Source organism: Cervus elaphus, chromosome 25, assembly GCF_910594005.1.
Source record: "Cervus elaphus chromosome 25, mCerEla1.1, whole genome shotgun sequence".
Classification (NCBI taxonomy): domain Eukaryota; kingdom Metazoa; phylum Chordata; class Mammalia; order Artiodactyla; family Cervidae; genus Cervus; species Cervus elaphus.
Genome location: NC_057839.1, coordinates 20,741,416 through 20,758,290, shown reverse-complemented (window position 1 = coordinate 20,758,290; position 16,875 = coordinate 20,741,416). Strand labels below are relative to the sequence as shown.

Here is a 16,875-nt window from a genome sequence, read left to right as displayed (position 1 = left end):
TTCTATGTCTATGAAGAATGTTTGGTGATAAATTGGAAGACACTCATTTTCCAGATAATGCACTTACAAAGGGGTTAACATGACCAGAGTAAGCTCCGGGAGTTGGTGATGGACAGAGAAGCCTGGTGTGCTACAGTCCATGGGATCGCAAAGAGTCGAAAATGACTGAGTGACTGAACTGAACATGCCAATATTTTCCTCTTCCTTTTGTGTGGCTTAACTGATAAAGGGGACACGGCTTGCTTTCTTAGGGGAGGATCTTGCTATTTTTTCTCTCTCATGCTTTTTTTAGTCCTCAATCATGTCTGTTGTGAGAAGGCCAGGGGTGACCTGGACAACCTCTAGTCTTGATGTCAGGGCAAATGTTTTCTCATGTTGCGAGTAGGAGCTCTTAGGCCTGTGTTTGGTTATTGGGAGAGAAATAGAGAAAGGGTACCATGATCACTTTGCTTCAAGGCACTGCAACGTATTGGATGTTTAGTCAAAGAATCCAGGAATTCCTAAATCTTGTCTCAGACCAACAACCCCTCCATCAAATGATTTCCCATATCCTCTGTATCAATTAGGGCCCAGCAGAGGCAGATGGCATACTCAAACTAATTTGGGGAGATTTTAATAAAGGGATGACTAATAAAAATGTGGGCAGGGTTTAGGGAAACCAGTGGTTGGTGGTGTAATATCCTGGAGTTAGTAACCCCAGGAAACTGTTACACTTCTAGGCCTGAAGACCTAGGAGAGTGACCAGTTCCTGCATGCCAGAGAGAGCTGTGGCTCTTTGGGACAGCCTCCTGACAGAAACTTTGGCCTGTGAAAGAGGGAAGCAGTCAGCCAGCCATGATCTGGCTGGCCAACAAGGATTCAGAGCCATCAATCTCATAGTGTTCCTGCCCCTCCACTCCAGCCAGTTCTTCCCATTGACCAAACCCAACCAGAAGTGAGAGACAGACCGTGTTGATGAAGCCTATCAACGCAGTTCATAAGAGTCAACTTTCTGAGGCACAGAGCAGGGTGAAGGGTGGAGAGTGGATTTGGAGGGGTAAATGAAAGCATTTAGCACAGCATCTTGATGTTACCTGCCTTCTACCTTATCTGCCAGGCATCTCTGTCCATGGGGATTCTCCAGGCAAGAATACTGGAGTGGATTGCCCTGCCCTCCTCCAGGAGATCTTCCCAACCCTGGGATCAAACCCAGGTCTCCTGCATTGCAGGTAAATTCTTTACCATCTAAGCCACCAGGGAAGCCCACCTTATCTCTGACTCCTAACAAATATGTATATACATCACCCCAACTCGGAGAGGGATGCCACAGGCCTTCAGTAGACAGAGGTGAGGATTGTTGCTAACCAGCCTACAATATGGGCTTCCCTGATAGCTCAGTTGGTAAAGAATCTGTCTGCAACACAGGAGACCCTGGTTCGATTCCTGGATTGGGAAGATCTGCTGGAAGGGATAGGTTACCCACTCTAGCATTCTTGGCCTTCCCTTGTGGCTCAGCTGGTAAAGAATCCGCCTGCAATGTGGGAGACCTGGGTTCAATCCCTGGGTTGGGAAGATCCCCTGGAGGAGAGCATGGCAACCCACTCTAGTATTCTTGCCTGGAGAATCCCAAGGACTGTATAGTCCATGGGGTCGCAAAGAGTCGGACACGACTGAGTGACTTTCACTTCACTTCAGCCTACAATATACAAGGCAGCCCTCTGAAAACAAAGAACTATCTGGTGCAAAATGTCAATGGTGCCAAGGTTAAGAAACCCTGCTCTTAGTGGAGAAAGGAAGGTTTGGGCTCCGTGAAAGGGAATCAGAGAGCAGGTGGGAAAAAGAGAAGGGTTTTTGTGTGTATGTGTTTGCTTTGGTCTGCTTGTTTTTATTTTTTTTTAATTTTTTTAATTTAATTTTTTTGATGTGGACCATTTTTAAAGTCTTTACTGGATTTGTTACAATATATTGCTTGTTTGATGTTTTGGTTTTTTGGCTGTGAGGCAGGTGGGAGTAGTAGGAAGAACCGATGACAGAGGCAGGTTCCAGTTTTGTCTTTGGGAGGACGGCCCCATGTTGGGGCCCAGTTGGGCTCACTGCCTGTATCTTTGGAATCAGCTGAACTGCAAAGCTAAGCTTCTTAGATGCAGGATTGAGAGGTTTTGGGGGGAACATCTCAGACCACGGGGATGACCCTCTAAGTTTCCCTGCTCTTTGTGGCTTCTGGAAGTGGTACAGCAGACTCTAAAGAGCTGTTTCAAGATGGTTCAGCCAGATCCAAAGGTCTGGCCAAGTTCTTGCCTTTCCCAGGCTTTGGGGTTCTCTGCTTTTCAGCTCAAAGCTCTCAGAATGTTAATAAGTGGGGACTTAACATAGTCCTGAAATAGTTCTCAGGACACAAAAGAAGCGTCCCAGCTCAGAAAGTAAAGGAGTGTAGTCAGCTGTCCTTTGTTAACTTGCTGATTAAACCTGGTCTCTGCTTCTTTATTCTCTTCCTTCCTATAGCCCATTTTCATGTTATTTCCCTGCTTGGCTGTGCTTTGGTTAGAGAGAAGGGGCAGGCAGAAAAGAAAACTTCGTATCAACTGCCTTTGGCAAGTTATTAACAGACTCAATGAAAAAAATGAGGAAGTAATGAATACAATTACCTTTAAAAAAAAATCAAGATTAACAATTAACCATGCTATCCCTTCCTCCATCACCATGTCTTGACTGGGCTATATTATAGCTTGAATGAGTTTAATTATTTATCAGGTTTTATTTGTTTTCTTAAACAAGTAATTAATTTACATCGTTTAAAAACAGACAGAGGATTTAGATAAAGAGAGGACAGTCCCCTCCCTCTGTCTTCCCAGTGCATCCCCAAAAGCAATGTTTGTCCAGAGATAGTCTACTGCTATACAAATACGTATATATACTCTCCTTTGATTTTTTCATCTCATTCAAATAGTCATATATTTGCTTGTTACTCAGTAATGTATCTTGCAAATCCTTTCATATCAGTTAAGAACTTGTTAAAAATTGGTTCTATGGTATTATATGGATATATCCTAATATATCTGGCCAAAAAGTTACTTGCTTTTAAAAAGGCTTCTATTTCAAACTAGAAAGAAGGCTCAACTAAAAACAAAACTGAAAGTTTAGGCATGAAAGACCATTTGCTTCTATCATTTTGTAAAACTTTTATTCTCTCATCTTCCTGAGATTTTCCTGAGTATTTGCCCCTTAACTTCAAACCTCTACAAAATAGCTGCTCAGCACCATGCCATGTCCCAAAGGCTCGGATACTGCTTACAACTTAAACCATGTCCGTTTTATTAAATTACTGCCTGTTTACCATTTTTTTCTCATGGAAAGCCAGCCTGAGCCAGTCAAACAATGTCAACATCAGAAAAGCCGGTTTTGGCTTGGGACAAGACCTTGCACCTCTCTGCTCCCTGGTTTTTCCATTAAAAAAAACTCTGGGTAGTATACTTGGGGACCTTAGCAGCTTGGAACTTTGTACCAGCAGGGCTGGTTCAAATTTAGAAGAGCCTGCTTATCTGGGCTGTGTTTCTGTGGACAGCCAGGACCTGTGTAAAAGATGAACATATTTTAAGTAAAGAAAGAACTTGCTGCATTTGGAAGCCAAAGAGAGGGCAGGCAGAAGAGCCATCAAGGTGCAGAGCGGGCTGGGGCTCCAGGGCTTTGAAATCCTTTCCAGCGCTGTCACTTGAATGTCGAACACGTTATTCTCAGAGGACACTAAAGAGAAGTACAGGTACCGTGGGCTCCAGGGGGATTCATTATTCAAGGCACAAAATTTCCTACTCTGGCCTGCAACACATTATAATTCAAATGAGTCCAGCACAATAGAAGAAAAATATGCAAGCAGATTTCTCTCTGTCGTGTTTTTCTCCCCTCCTCTCTGAAGCCCTGTAATTACGGCAGGCAGGTGGAGCATCTGGGGTGTGGGGGAGTCCACTGTATTTTTACCTTCCCAGGAACGCGACTTGCCTACCACATCAATATATTTTATTTTTAATTAAGCGCCTATTGCAAAATCTGAGTCCCTCTGCAAAAGTCTGATTCACAACTCCCCACCCCCCCGCCCCGCCCCGCGGTTCCTCCAGATGCTGCTGCTATTACTGTCTCAAATTTCCCCTCTTAAAATTTGCTCTTTTAGTAAATTACTTATGGCCTTTCCTGGGCTCTGCAGCTCTGAGGTGGTTCAACTGCGGGACATTCACCTCTTTTTGTTTGTTTGTTTCCGTTTGCTCAGCGCACCTGAGTCAGTTTCTTCGCGTGCCCAGCAGCGCCCTGTGCCCCGAGCGAGCGGTTCAGACCCGGGAGCCCCTTCCTCTTCTTGGCTTTCCCCGCAGTGATCGTGCGGGGGTGGGGGTGACGCTGTGTCCATAAGAGACCTCCCGTCCTGCGTTCCCGGGCAGCGACCCGGGCCCTGCAGCTACCAGCCGCTTTCCGAACCCCGCCCTCGCGAAGGCTGGGCTTTGCGGGTGGCGTCGGAGCCTCACCGGAGGAGGCCGCGGGATCCGAGACCCTTACGTTGGCCAAAAGTGAGGGAGCGTGCATAAGACCCCCTTGATGTGGGCGCGCCGGGCGGGCAGGGTAGGCAGAGGGGGAGGACAAGGCAGTCCCCAGGGATGGCGCGGGAGGGTCCCCGCTCTGCCCGCTGACGCTGGCCACGGCGGAGGCAGAGGGTGCCTTTTGTGATGGGGGAAGTCCGGGACTCCAGGAGGGGCGGGAACTCGCGTGCCGGGATGACCTTGCCCAGAGACCCCGGGCCGACCTCCGAGCAGCGTGGGGGCTCTCGGGGTCCTCCCCAGGGAGAAGGAAGCAGCCCGCTACCCGGAGCCTCCAGCCACAGTGAGGGGCTGGGGTGGGTTGGAGGCAGACCTCTGCGGGGTCCCTGCGGCCGACTGGGCTGGGTGCGCCTCCCCGATGGATTCCGGCGGGATGAGCCCTGGTCCCCTCTCTGGGCACCAGAAACGGGATGCAGATGAATTCCCAGCAACGCTCGGGGCCTCGCTGGGGTGGCTCCCGGCCACCGCACTGCCACTCTGGCGGTCAGCTGGCATTTCTGCCTCCTAGGGGCAATGTGAGGCGTGCTCCGGGGTTGGTCCGGGACAGTGGAGGGCGGCGGCATCCCAAGTACTGGTGCGGCTGGGCCTTCAGCACTTGCGGAGAGCAGCAGCAGCCACCCCAGTCTCTAGTGAATCTTAACCAAGGGCAGGAGAGTCCAAAGGGTGTTTTTAGGCTGGGAGAGAAATCTATCTGCGGAAACCAAACCACATGTGGACAACAGGGGCCAAGCCTGGAGTGAGTGCCCCTATGCTGCCTCTTGTACCTTCTTCAGTTTCCTGGGCAAGGACCTGTGCGGGGGGCTGATCTCACTAAAGAAGGGTGGGAAGAGTTGGGGGCTGATGACTTGTTTGTTCTCAGGGAAGGACCAGCCTTGGTGGGACAAGCAGGGTGCTGAGGGGAAGAGGTCATCATCTTCCTCTGAGGAGTGTGTGGGTCAGTTGTATGACTCAGTCTGACCCTCCTGTTCTTGGTGGCCCAGAGACTGGGCTTGGGGCTCTGTAATTCCTTTTTTAAAAAAAATAATTTCTGTTCTATTTTTTGTTCTCATTACAAAAGTGGTGCATGTTTATTGTGCGAGTATGCTCAGTTGCTCAGTGGAGTCAGACTCTTTGCGACCCCCTGGAGTGTAGCCCACAAGGCTCCTCTGTCCATGGGATTCTCCAGGCAAGAACACTGTAGTGGGCTGCTATTTCCTCCTCCAGGAGCTTCCCAACCCAGGAATTGGAACCCACTTCTCCTGCATCTCCGGCATTGTAGATAGATTCTCTACCATCTGAGCTTCCAGGGAAGCCCATGGCTCACAATGCATGTCCTTAATTATTTCCTTAAGACTTATATCTCAAAACAGTTGGGTTAATTGCTCTGCATTAAAAAAAAAAAGTTTTAGTACATTTTGTTGAATTGGCCTTTGGAAAGGTTATGTCAATTCATACTCTCACCTGCAGAGAATGTAAAAATCTGTTGCCAGAATTCATCAAGAATCGTGAATATTAGTCTTCTTTTTGTTCTTTTATCTTTGACTATTTTTTAATTGCAGTATTTGTCTTTTACTTACTGCTTTGTAATAGTATTTTATGTATTAAGTCTATTAATTCTTCCTTCTCTGTTTTGCATCTCCCCCCATTATCAATTGCTTTTCACATTTAAATTTACATTTGAAGTTTTTGTGTAGTTGAAATTCTTAATATTTTAATTTATAGTTTCTGCCTTTGGTAACCATTCTATAAAGCTCTTCTTCCTACCTCAAGATTTTCTCTCTGCCTATATGTTCCTCTAATACTTGTATTGTTTAATACAATAATAATTGTTAATTTTTTTATTCATATGGAATTAATTTTGATATATGGTACAAAATAGGAACCTTAAGTTTTCTCCCTGCCTATTCTCCCTACCCTCGTTGTTGGTTCCAGTCTTTTTGACTCTGGCACCCACTGTAGCCAGTTCCCAAACAAGCAGAGCCAGAAGGGAAGATCTGGTGGCAGAGATCCTGGCTCAAGAAAGCTCAGAAACTTGAGGTGAGGGATTGAGAAATTTCCTAAAACAGCAGTATGATATGTTTTGTAGAAATATATGATTGGAATCACATAGATGTGGGTGAAGTCCAATTTCTGCCTCTCTTACCCTGTGGAACTCGGAGCAAGTCACTTGATTTATTTAAATCTCAATTTTGTATCAGTAAAACTGGCATACCTATTGGTATTGAGGCACCTACCTCAAAAGATGGATGTGAGGATAATGTGATAATATGTTTGTCATATAGCAAGCACCCAATATTATTAGTAGAAGTAGGTAGAGGGAGCTTTCCAGATGGCTCGGTGGTAAAGAATCTACCTACCAATGGAGGAGACTCAGGTTCAATCCCTGGGTCAGGAGGAAATAGCAACCCACTCCAGTATTCTTGCCTGGAAAATTCCATGGCCAGAGGAGTCTGTTGGTCTACAGCCCAGGGGCTTGGACATATGTGTAGTAGGTAGAGAGCAGATAAGGAACTGCATATGACATGGAGATATTAAAAAGAAACACAAGCTATCAATAATTATAGAAATAAAGGTAATGAGACCATGTGCTACAGTTATAATCTGAGTTCAGGAGAATTTATCCAGACCAATTAGGAGGGTTTCCTGTGGGGAAAAATAAAGAGTCAGAGTGGGGGTGGGGTAGGGGCATGGCTCCTATTTCTACAGCCTGGATCTACCAGAGTCTGGACTTCAACTAAACTCAGACATTTCAAAAGAATCGGGTAGCATTTCTGTTCTCAAACCCTGTTCCAAAGCTTTCTGACGGACCTGTCTGGGTTGAAGAGACTCAGCTGAACCAGCCAGCGTTTGGAGAGCTTACAGGATAGGAGCACTGGGGCTTGAGGCTCTAAATGGGCAGCCATCTCCCTCTGGCTCACCCCCAGCTGAGGATTGCTGCAAAGAGAAATAGTGACTGGACACGAGCCAGGGGCACCAGTCAGCTTAACCAGAGGAATCAATGGACACTGTGTTTTGCCTCTGCAAATGAGGAAAATGACATGGTGAGAAGGCATATGCCTTGTCCAGAATCACAAACCCCATGGGGCAGAGAAAGCAGAGAGAAACATTGCCTCAGAAGGAGCCATTTCCCATCGTGAGGATGCCGGAGCCCGGCCTCGATTAACAAAGGCGTGGGATGCTGCTCCTCAGCTCCTGAGCAGCGGAGGCCCAGTGTATTTTTTTATTTTTTTTATGAGGCATGGGCAATGAGTAACCGTTCAAAAGGCCAAAGCCGCCTTTTAGAAAAAGGCAAGTATTTTAGGAATCCCTTGTTACTAGGCAAATGCCTGATTGCTTTTTAGGGTAGTGAGACTTAGCTTGATGCTCTGTATATAGGACTTCAAGCTTGGATTCTGGATTTGGCTTCACTGGAACGTGTGCGTGCGTGAATGCTAAGTCACTTCAGTTGTGTCATACTCTGTGCGACCCCATGGACTGTAGCCCACCAAGCTCCTCTTTCCATGAGGATTCTCTAGGCAAGAATACTGGAGTGCTTTGCAGTGCCCTTCTCCAGGGGATCTTCCCAACCCAGGGGTCGAACCTGTGTCTCTTATGTCTTATGCATTGGCAGGTGGGTTCTTTACACCCAGCACCACCAGTGGTTCTCAATTCTGGCTGTATATTGGAATTAACTCTGGAGCTCTAAAACAGATAGATGCCCAGGTACCACTTCCAGAAGGATGGATTAAATTGGCCTTTAGTAGGACTGAGATGTCAGTGATTATTAAAAAGTTCCTTGATATTTCTAGTATGTAGTTTAGTATTGAGAAGAACCCCTTTTTGTGTTGCTGTATTATCTCTTTTCCCAGCTGGTGAGAACTAGGTTGTAACATCGAACTATCCTACCAAAATATTTCTCAAACTTTAAGGAATTATCTGGGAATCTTTTTTGGCCACTGGCATGTGGGATCTTAGTTCCCCCAATCAGGGGTCAAGCCTGCACCCCCTGCAGCTGGAGTGCCGAGTCTTTACCAGTGGACCACTGGGGAAGTCCTGGGGATCTTGTGAAAATGCAGATTCTGGTTCAGGAGTTCTAAGATGGGGCCTGGGATTCTGCAGTTCTAACAATCTCCCAGGTGATGCTGGTCTCAAGTTCACCTTTGAGTACCAAGAGGCCAGAAGTGGTCCTCATATTTCAGTGAGCATAAAAATGACCTGATCAGCCTGTTGAAAAAGCGGATTCCAAGGGTGACTATGGAGCGTTGGGGATGGAGTCCAGGAATCTGCATCTTTAACACGTTTTCAGGTAAGCTGGTAGTTCAAAGGCCACTCTTGGAGAATGTGACCAGCCTGCCCACAATTTTCTCTGAGCATATATCTTTTGAGCACATCCTGGAGTAATGCCTGGCTGGAAGAGCATGCTGTCAGTTGGCTTGGAGTTGAAATGGAGCAGAGAGCTCATGATGCCTGGTTCCCAGGCCTGCACTCCAGCTCACCGACTCTGAGATCCCTAGTGTTCAGGCCAAATCCCATTACCATAGGAGACCTACAAGTCCTTGCTTTTCCTAGGTATAAAGGAGCCATCTGTTTAGGTTTGGGTTTTGATTGTAAAGTTATTTGACCTGTTCCTCCTTGGAACTGTGACTTAATACATCAAGAGTTCAGCATGTAGATCCTGGGAGGATGAAAAGCAATAGACTTTAAAGATGCCTTCTACCCAAGGAAAAACTTCAAGCAGGAAAGTAAAAGTGAAAAGGAAAAAAAGGAAAAAAAAAAAAATTCAATGCTATATGTGCCATTAAAGACATCAAATAAGACAATTGCCTCTAAATTAATGTACTTTTTTTTTTCTTCATTGAGATAGTCTGTGAGGCAGGATAAACTCAAGCCCTGAAATGAGAGTCTGAAGGAAAATGGACAAATCCCACCTATTCTCTCTTTTGGTTACTGTTAGGGCCATTGCTTTTCAAGTGCTAATTATTCAGCTGTAGCTGATTCTAGGTCTTTGTTTTTCTCCTGGCTCTTCTCTCTCATTTGGGCCATTTTACTGCTTGTCAGCAGTTCCACCAAAGATGGAAAATGGAAATGAACCTTATATAAGGCAGGTACCGTCTTTGAGTAAGTCTGTTTAGAGGATTGATGGAGAGAAAGAGAATTAATTATTATTGCAGATCTTACGGAATTCTCCTCAGTGTGCTGTTCAGGTACACTTTTATTTGATAAATTCAAGCCTTGTAACAAAAACAGAATGCTTTTCCTGTAGTTCAGCAACCACCAGCAATAATTTGCTAGAAAAATTGGAATTTGAAAAATGCTCAATTATTTTATTCGTTCTAATACACTTATGACTTTATATGCTTCCTCTCTTCAGATTTGTCTGGGTAAAACTGTTGGGGCATGGGGGACATAAATTTATTACCACATATGTGTAACTTTCATGTTTAAGAATTTTTTTTTTGCCATCTATTTCTTCTAGCTATGGTATATTGTGTCACAAAACATACCTCCTATTCCCGTTACTTGGTATAATAAATATCATGGTGAAATTTCTTTCAGAGTTTGATTACTCAGTCAAAACCTAAGTATCCTGCTGGGAGAAGAACGATCATTTTAGTGACACTGTTCTATGCTTTGGTTGAATTCAATAGTTGCTAATCCAGCCAGAGAAAAAGACATAGGTAATTGGAATTGAGCAAATACACTGAGCCCCTCAAAAAAAAAAAAGACTAACAAGAAGTGTAAAATTTCTCATCAAACATCTATCCATCTGTTTTCTTCTTTCCTTGTAATAGTCATTGTAGGTGTGGGAAATAACTCTAGAGGCCTTGTCTGCACTAGGGAAAAATGCTGTTCCCCAATCAAGTGAACTGGAAATGAGTTTAAACAGACATAGTCTGCCCATGGTCAATGTTAGGTCAATAATAGCCTTTTTTTTAAATAATAGCCATTTTGAATTTTCTATTAAGAAAATGTAACACCCCTAACCAAGCTTCCCACTCCTCATTGTGTAACACCACCAGAAAATTTTGGATTGTCTACGGGTAGAAAACAGGGAGGTTGATTGGTCAACTTTTATGTAATTTACCTAAAATACTAGCAACCATTTTCTCTCACTCATCTACACAACCCATACTACTCAGCCTCATCCAGAACCACTGCAGGAGAGCAGTGTTAGAATGGGTGAAGTGATAGGATTGACTGTCTTGGTTGTGGCGTGGTCGGGATCCCTGATACTAGAGCCTTCACGAAAGTTCCATGACTCTCACTGTACCCCTGGGGCATAACCCAGCACTTGGCTCTGAGTAGGCCAAGTTGGCTCTGAGTTGCAAGTCTGGGTTTAAACCTTTTGGCAGGTAATGGTACCAAACCATGTCAAGTAATGGATGGCTTTACAGATTTTTAGAGCTGGAAGAGACTTTTGAGAGCATAAAGATGATTATAAATTTCCCATCAAGCTGCAATCTCCCCATTTTCCTCCCATATAGAATCATGATTTTGTCCCATTGGTCTCTCTCTCTCCCATACCCTCATGAGAGGCTGGAATAGTCCTTCTCAAGGGGACTCCTTTTCAGTAGTTGATTCAGAAATGGGTGCTCAGTGATGACCAGTGCTATGTGAGGAGCCTCTTCTGGGGGACTCTCACTCCTTTTCCTCTGGTTGCTTTGTGTCTGGCTGCAATATCTAGAATTATGGTCTAGATCTATCCATCATAAGGATATAACTGATAATTCAGGATTACAAAATAGAAAATAGAACCCCGGTTCTTGATGACATCTTCAAGCCACCAAATCAATCAAACCCTACGATGGCTAATTTTTTGTATCAACTTGACTGGGCTAAGGGATGCTTAACTGGTGAAACATTTCTGGATGTGACTATGAGGGTGTTTGCAGAAGAGATTAGTATTTGAATTGGTAGATTGAGTAAAGGTCACCCTCACCAATGTGGGTGGCTATCATCTAATCCATTAAGGGCCTGAGTAGAACAAAAGTACGGAAGAAGGGTGAATTTTCTCTCTTGATTAAACTGGGACAGCCCATCTCCTGCCCTCAGGCATTGGTGCTCCTGGTTCTTGGTCCTTCAGACTCATACTGGGATTTGCATCATTGGTTCCCTTGGTTCTCAGGCCTGTGGTTTGAACTGGAATTATACCATTGGCTTTTTTAAGCTTCCAGTTTGCAGACAGCAGATCATGGGATTTCTCAGCCTCCATAATCATGTGAGCTAATACAATACAATACAATACAATATAATATAAGTCTCCTATTGGTTCTGTTTCTCTGGAGAACCTTGACAAATACAAGCCCTCCCCTGCCTTGTCACTTCACTTTCTGTTTCGCAAAATAATACATTTCCTTAATGTTTAAACCAGTTCAGGTCAGATATTCTTTTGTTTATAGCCAAACCATCTTAAATGTTAAGAGAATTTTAAGACCACATTGTCACTTCACAGGAGATGTAACAGTTTGCTCGAAGTCATGTTGTCAATGACAGTAGAATTCAGGACTAGAGGTGGGGTCTTCTGCCCCAGGGTCATTTGTATTATGTGTTGCCTCTTTTACAATTACTTGATTATAAATTAATGGTAGCTTTTTAAAAAAAGTGTATTTATGAACACACTATCTTTGTATTTAACCAAATTGCCCCACCTAGGTCAAAGTCTGGAATTCTAATGCAAATTTTCCGCATTTGGACATGCTGGATCAAACTAGCCACTCTCACATACAAAGAGTGTGCTTGTTGACTCTGAAGAACTGAAAATACTTTGTTCCTCATTGCTGGGGAGCACTAGACTAGAAGATTTGCTCTGTGGGGTAACTATGAGCAAGAAAGGCAAATATACCCTTTTGGATCAGGACCTGCCGTGTTGTCTAAGGCCTTTGTCAAGATTTTGGCTGGCAGATTGAATGGAGTCTAGAGGCAGAGATAGGGTGAGAATAGGAGGGGAAAATAGGAATGGGAAGATTGTTTCTTTTTCTGTTTCTAAAAGGTGTTTCTTATATCAGGTCACTCCCCTACCCGGGAGACCTTCTGTTGCCTCTAGTTCTACCCCAGTCTGCCTATGCTGGAGGGTGAAGCTGAACCTCCCCCACTAAGCCTTCTCTGATTATGGTAGCATGCTCCAGTAGCTATTTTGCAGAACTCACTCATTTCCTGAACACCTTATTTATTAAACATATCAATGTGATCATGGAATATTTCTTCTGGTATTTTATGCCTTTTGCCCTTATGTTTTATCTTTAGGGACCAGATCAGCAAAAAAAAAAAAAAAAAGACAAACTTCAAGGGCACATAGACTTGCTTTGCGTCCTACTCTGGGGTCCCTGCTTTGCAGAATTCCAGGAGCCAGTCCCTTTGCCAACTCAAGTTCCCTGTGATATGCAGTTGGGGCAGCTCTGAATAAGCATATTGTATTTGTTTTCTATTGCTGCTGCAACAAATTGCCTCAAATGTAGGGGCTTAAAACAATACACATTTATTACTTTGCTGTTCTGAAGATCAGAAGTCTCAACGGGGTCAGCAAGGGTGCTATCTTTAGGAGGCTACATTTTCTTATCTTTTCTAGCTTCAGAGGCTGCCTGAATACCTTGGCTCAGGGCCTCACATAAGTCCAATTTCTCTTTCCTTCATCTGTCTCTGTTACTCTAACTCTGACCTTTCTACCTATCTTCTACAAGTACCCTTATACGGACACTGCACTGGACCACCTAGCTAGTCCAGGGTCATCTTCCCATCTCAATATCCTTAGCTTAATCACCCCTGCAGAGTCCTTTTTGCTTTTTGGGGTAATATATTCACAGGTATTTGGGCATGGGCATCTCTGGGACTTCTCTGGTGGCTCAGATGGTGGAGAACTTGCCTGCCATTGCAGGGAGACCTGGGTTCGATCCCTAGGTTGGGAAGGTCCCCTGGAGAAGGGAACGGCTACCCACTCCAGTATTCTTTCCTGGAGAATTCCATGGACAGAGGTGCCTAGTGGGCTACATACAGTCCACGGCGTCACAAAGAGTTGGACACAACTGAGCAACTAACACTTTCACGTTCACCTCATCTTAGGAGTAGGGAGGAAGCATTTTTCTGCTTACCATATGTATACTCTTTGGGTGTCAGTTTCCACATCTGTAAAATGGAAATATTACTGTCTTCCTCACAGGGTTATTGAGGTGATTGAATGGGGTAATTTACGTGTGTAAATTTCCAGCTTGTGCTGGCACAGTGGAGGTGGTCAGTTCTGGTCACTGTTCTGTTCTAAGCGGGTAAGCTGCAGGCGGAGCGCTATGTCTCTACCTCTTTCTAAGCCCTTAGCTTCTATCTCGTGCTGGGTACCGAGTAGGAAATCAATACATGTAATAAGTAATTCCCTTGATCAATGACAATGCCTTGCAAGCAATAAGAGCTCTAAAATGATTTGTTGATTGTTTATTATTTTGTTAGCAATTGGTGGGTGGGGAGCATCTGATTAATTAACTGCTATTATTTATCAGATCCAAAATATAAATTTGGATTTTTCTGCTACACTTTTACCTTAATTACCTTAAACACTAGTGGGAGAGAGGAATTAGTCCATAAGACAATTTAAGGGAAAAACATCTTGCTGTCATGGACTTTGTCCTTGGTCTGGAGACTTCTTGATTTCCTAGGGTGCAGCTGACTGCTCTCTCTGCAACTGAAAACTCTCTCAAAGGGCCTGTCCAGTTGGGTCACACAAAGCCACTCTTATTATTTAGAGAGCACACAATGCCCCTCACATGGGGCACAGAGAGGAAGGGATTTTTTTAAAGCCAATTCCAGTCCCCTGGAGCCGCAAACTGCCCTCAGGGCAAAGAAGCCTGCAGAATAATTGGGAGGAGTCTGGCAGGAGAGAGGCGGACAGAAGTTAAAGCTGCCTTTCTATTTCTCTCTATCTCCGGTTATGCCACGCCACTTTTTAAGCATTCCCCTCTGGGACAAACCTGTATGTCAAGATAAACAATCAGATACTATGCAAGGGCCAAATCAGGAGCACTGCAGCCTCAGCCCAAGAAAATAATCTCAGGAACATTAGCCTGTGCGCCTCAGTGAGGCGGAGGGTACAGGCTCCGGCGATTCTGCAAGAAAATTGGGTCAGGGAGGAGACGCTGTCTGTTTACAATGAGTGTCTGTTTGGGCCCCCTAAACTTGGTAGGTTTGTGCTTTCTCAAGATAATAAGGTGGAAAACGACATTTCAACATCCCTCTATCAAACCACAGTGCAGTTGCCCCAGGAATCCCTAATGTGGTCGTGGATAATGTGTCTGGAGGATAGGGTGAGAAAGGAACCAGGGTTGCTGTTATTGCTCAGTCACCCAGTTATGTCTGACTCTTTGCGACCCCATGGACTGCAGCATGCCAGGCTTCCCTGTCCTTCACCATCTCCCTGAGCTTGCTCAAATTCATGCCCATTGAGTTGGTGATGCCATCCAACCATCTCATCCTCCGTCCTCCCCTTCTCCTGCCTTCAGTCTTTCCCAGCGTCAGACTAGATGCCAAAACTGTGAGAGGGAGGGTTGTGAGAGGAAGCCCCCTCTGCCCTTAGAGCCAGCTGGGGACTGTGTGTAGCGAATTCCCTCTGAGACCTGGCCCTGGGCTTCCAGGCCATCAAGCCTTGGCCGGTGGAGGCCGAGGGGCAGGGGTGCTCGAGTAAACACACCTGATCACAATGGTCTGAGCTGTTAGCACTTGGGGGTTGAACTTGTCTAAGGAACTTTGGGGGAATGTGGGAGAAGCATTATTTGTACAGTGTGTGACCGGAGTGTAGAATTCATGGACAGATGCTGAATGGTCTTAATGTCTTGACTTCTGTCTGGACAGAAGAGACTGGGCTGGCTGAGGTGGCATATTTCAGAGGCCAGAGCAAAGCCCAGCAGTAATACACAGGAACAGAGCCCCTGGTGCCCAGGGCACGGAGCCCAGGGCCAGTGTCGAGTTACCAAGGTTGTGCTAGGCGAGAGAAGCCTGAGTCAGGCGAATAATTCAGAGCATCTGGGACCACAGGGGCTAATGAGTACAGTGTGAGGATGGAGGTGGGGAGGTGTGGCCCAGAGGAAAACCCCAGGCGTCTGTGTGTGGGGGATCCTTGAACCGTCTGTACTGGGATATCTGTGGCTCACGGCTTAGGGATGTAGCTCAGGAGGAGAGACTCAAAAATGTTTTGAGCAGGTTGGTCAGTCTGAAAAACCGAGATGACCTTGTTCTTTAGTATGGACATTAGGAAGTGCAGTCAGGCTAAGCAAGGGGGCATCATCTGTGTCCCTTTTGCTACAAAACAGAGGGTGGTCTTCAAGTCTGCCCTTGTCTAATAATTCCAATATCAGGCCAGCTTCTCTTATGCCCCCGCCAAGGGTTTTTAGGTATCTGCTCTCAGGCAGAGGACTTTCTACCCTTCTCTTGCATTCCACTCTCAGAAGTCCATGTAGAATTGGACAAGCCCATGTGCCGGGGCCAAGCGAATTACACATGTGTCTTCCTTTGACTCTGCCTCGAGGAAAGGTCCATTTTAATGACCAGTTCCTGTTTGTAAGCAGAACAAGCATACATATTGCCAGCAAAAATTCCCTAAATTTACTTTGCAATCTACTTGGTTAAAGTGCCATCCACCAGTGAGCCTCAGCCAACTGGATAAATACACGCAACTGGAGCTGCCGTGGAGACACAGGCAGAGCCCGATGCAGGCACAGCCCACAAAGCTGCCTCGTCTCATGGCTTTCAGAAAGAAAGCTTGCTGATCTCTCTTTTTCTCCTCCTCCAAAGCCTCTATGGAGAAATCCATCGGGGGAGAAAGTAATGACTGCTCTCGCTGGGCCAGAAATTCCAGGCTGAAATAACCCAGGGGTAGCAGGCGGGCTTGACAGTCTGTCAGTTTCGGATGGTGCTGCTCGTCAATCATTCATTCCTGCTAAATTGCAGAAACTCCCTTCCTTCATATCAGACTTTATTTGCCCATAGTGCAGTTTAAGCCCAGTTTCTGGAGCATCCACAGCGAACTAGGTGCCACCCTGTCCACTGGTCATGAGGAAACCATTAAGTCAGCCACAGCTTTGGTTTCTTTTTCTTCCCATCTGAGACTAAACCTCTGAGTCGTCTCATAATCCCCAGTATTACTTTTATGCACTGATCTCATTTTGGCTGTACCCATGTTTACCTTCTTTCGGTTCCTTGAATGTGCTAAATTCATTCCCTCTGAAGAGCATCTGGAAGGCTCTTCCCCTGGATCTGCCTACCACTGCTGTCCATCACCTCCACCCAGTCGTCTTCTCTCTGCCACCTCATTGACTTTATTATTTTTTAAATATTTATATTTATTTATTTGACTGCACCCAGTCTTATTTTTGGCATGTGGGAT

At 45.3% G+C, this 16,875-nt stretch overlaps 1 protein-coding gene across 1 annotated transcript; it reads right to left on the bottom strand.

Moving 5' to 3' along the window:
• Nucleotides 1-2,754: 2,754 nt before the first annotated feature.
• On the bottom strand, nucleotides 2,755-16,419 carry LOC122683513. Its single transcript, XM_043887138.1, has 3 exons — nucleotides 16,149-16,419; nucleotides 4,243-5,033; nucleotides 2,755-3,720 (listed from the first exon to the last, which is right to left on the bottom strand). The coding sequence occupies exons 1-3, from the start codon at nucleotides 16,417-16,419 to the stop codon at nucleotides 3,685-3,687; spliced, it is 1,098 nt and encodes a 365-aa protein (XP_043743073.1). The 3' UTR covers nucleotides 2,755-3,684.
• Nucleotides 16,420-16,875: the final 456 nt, after the last annotated feature.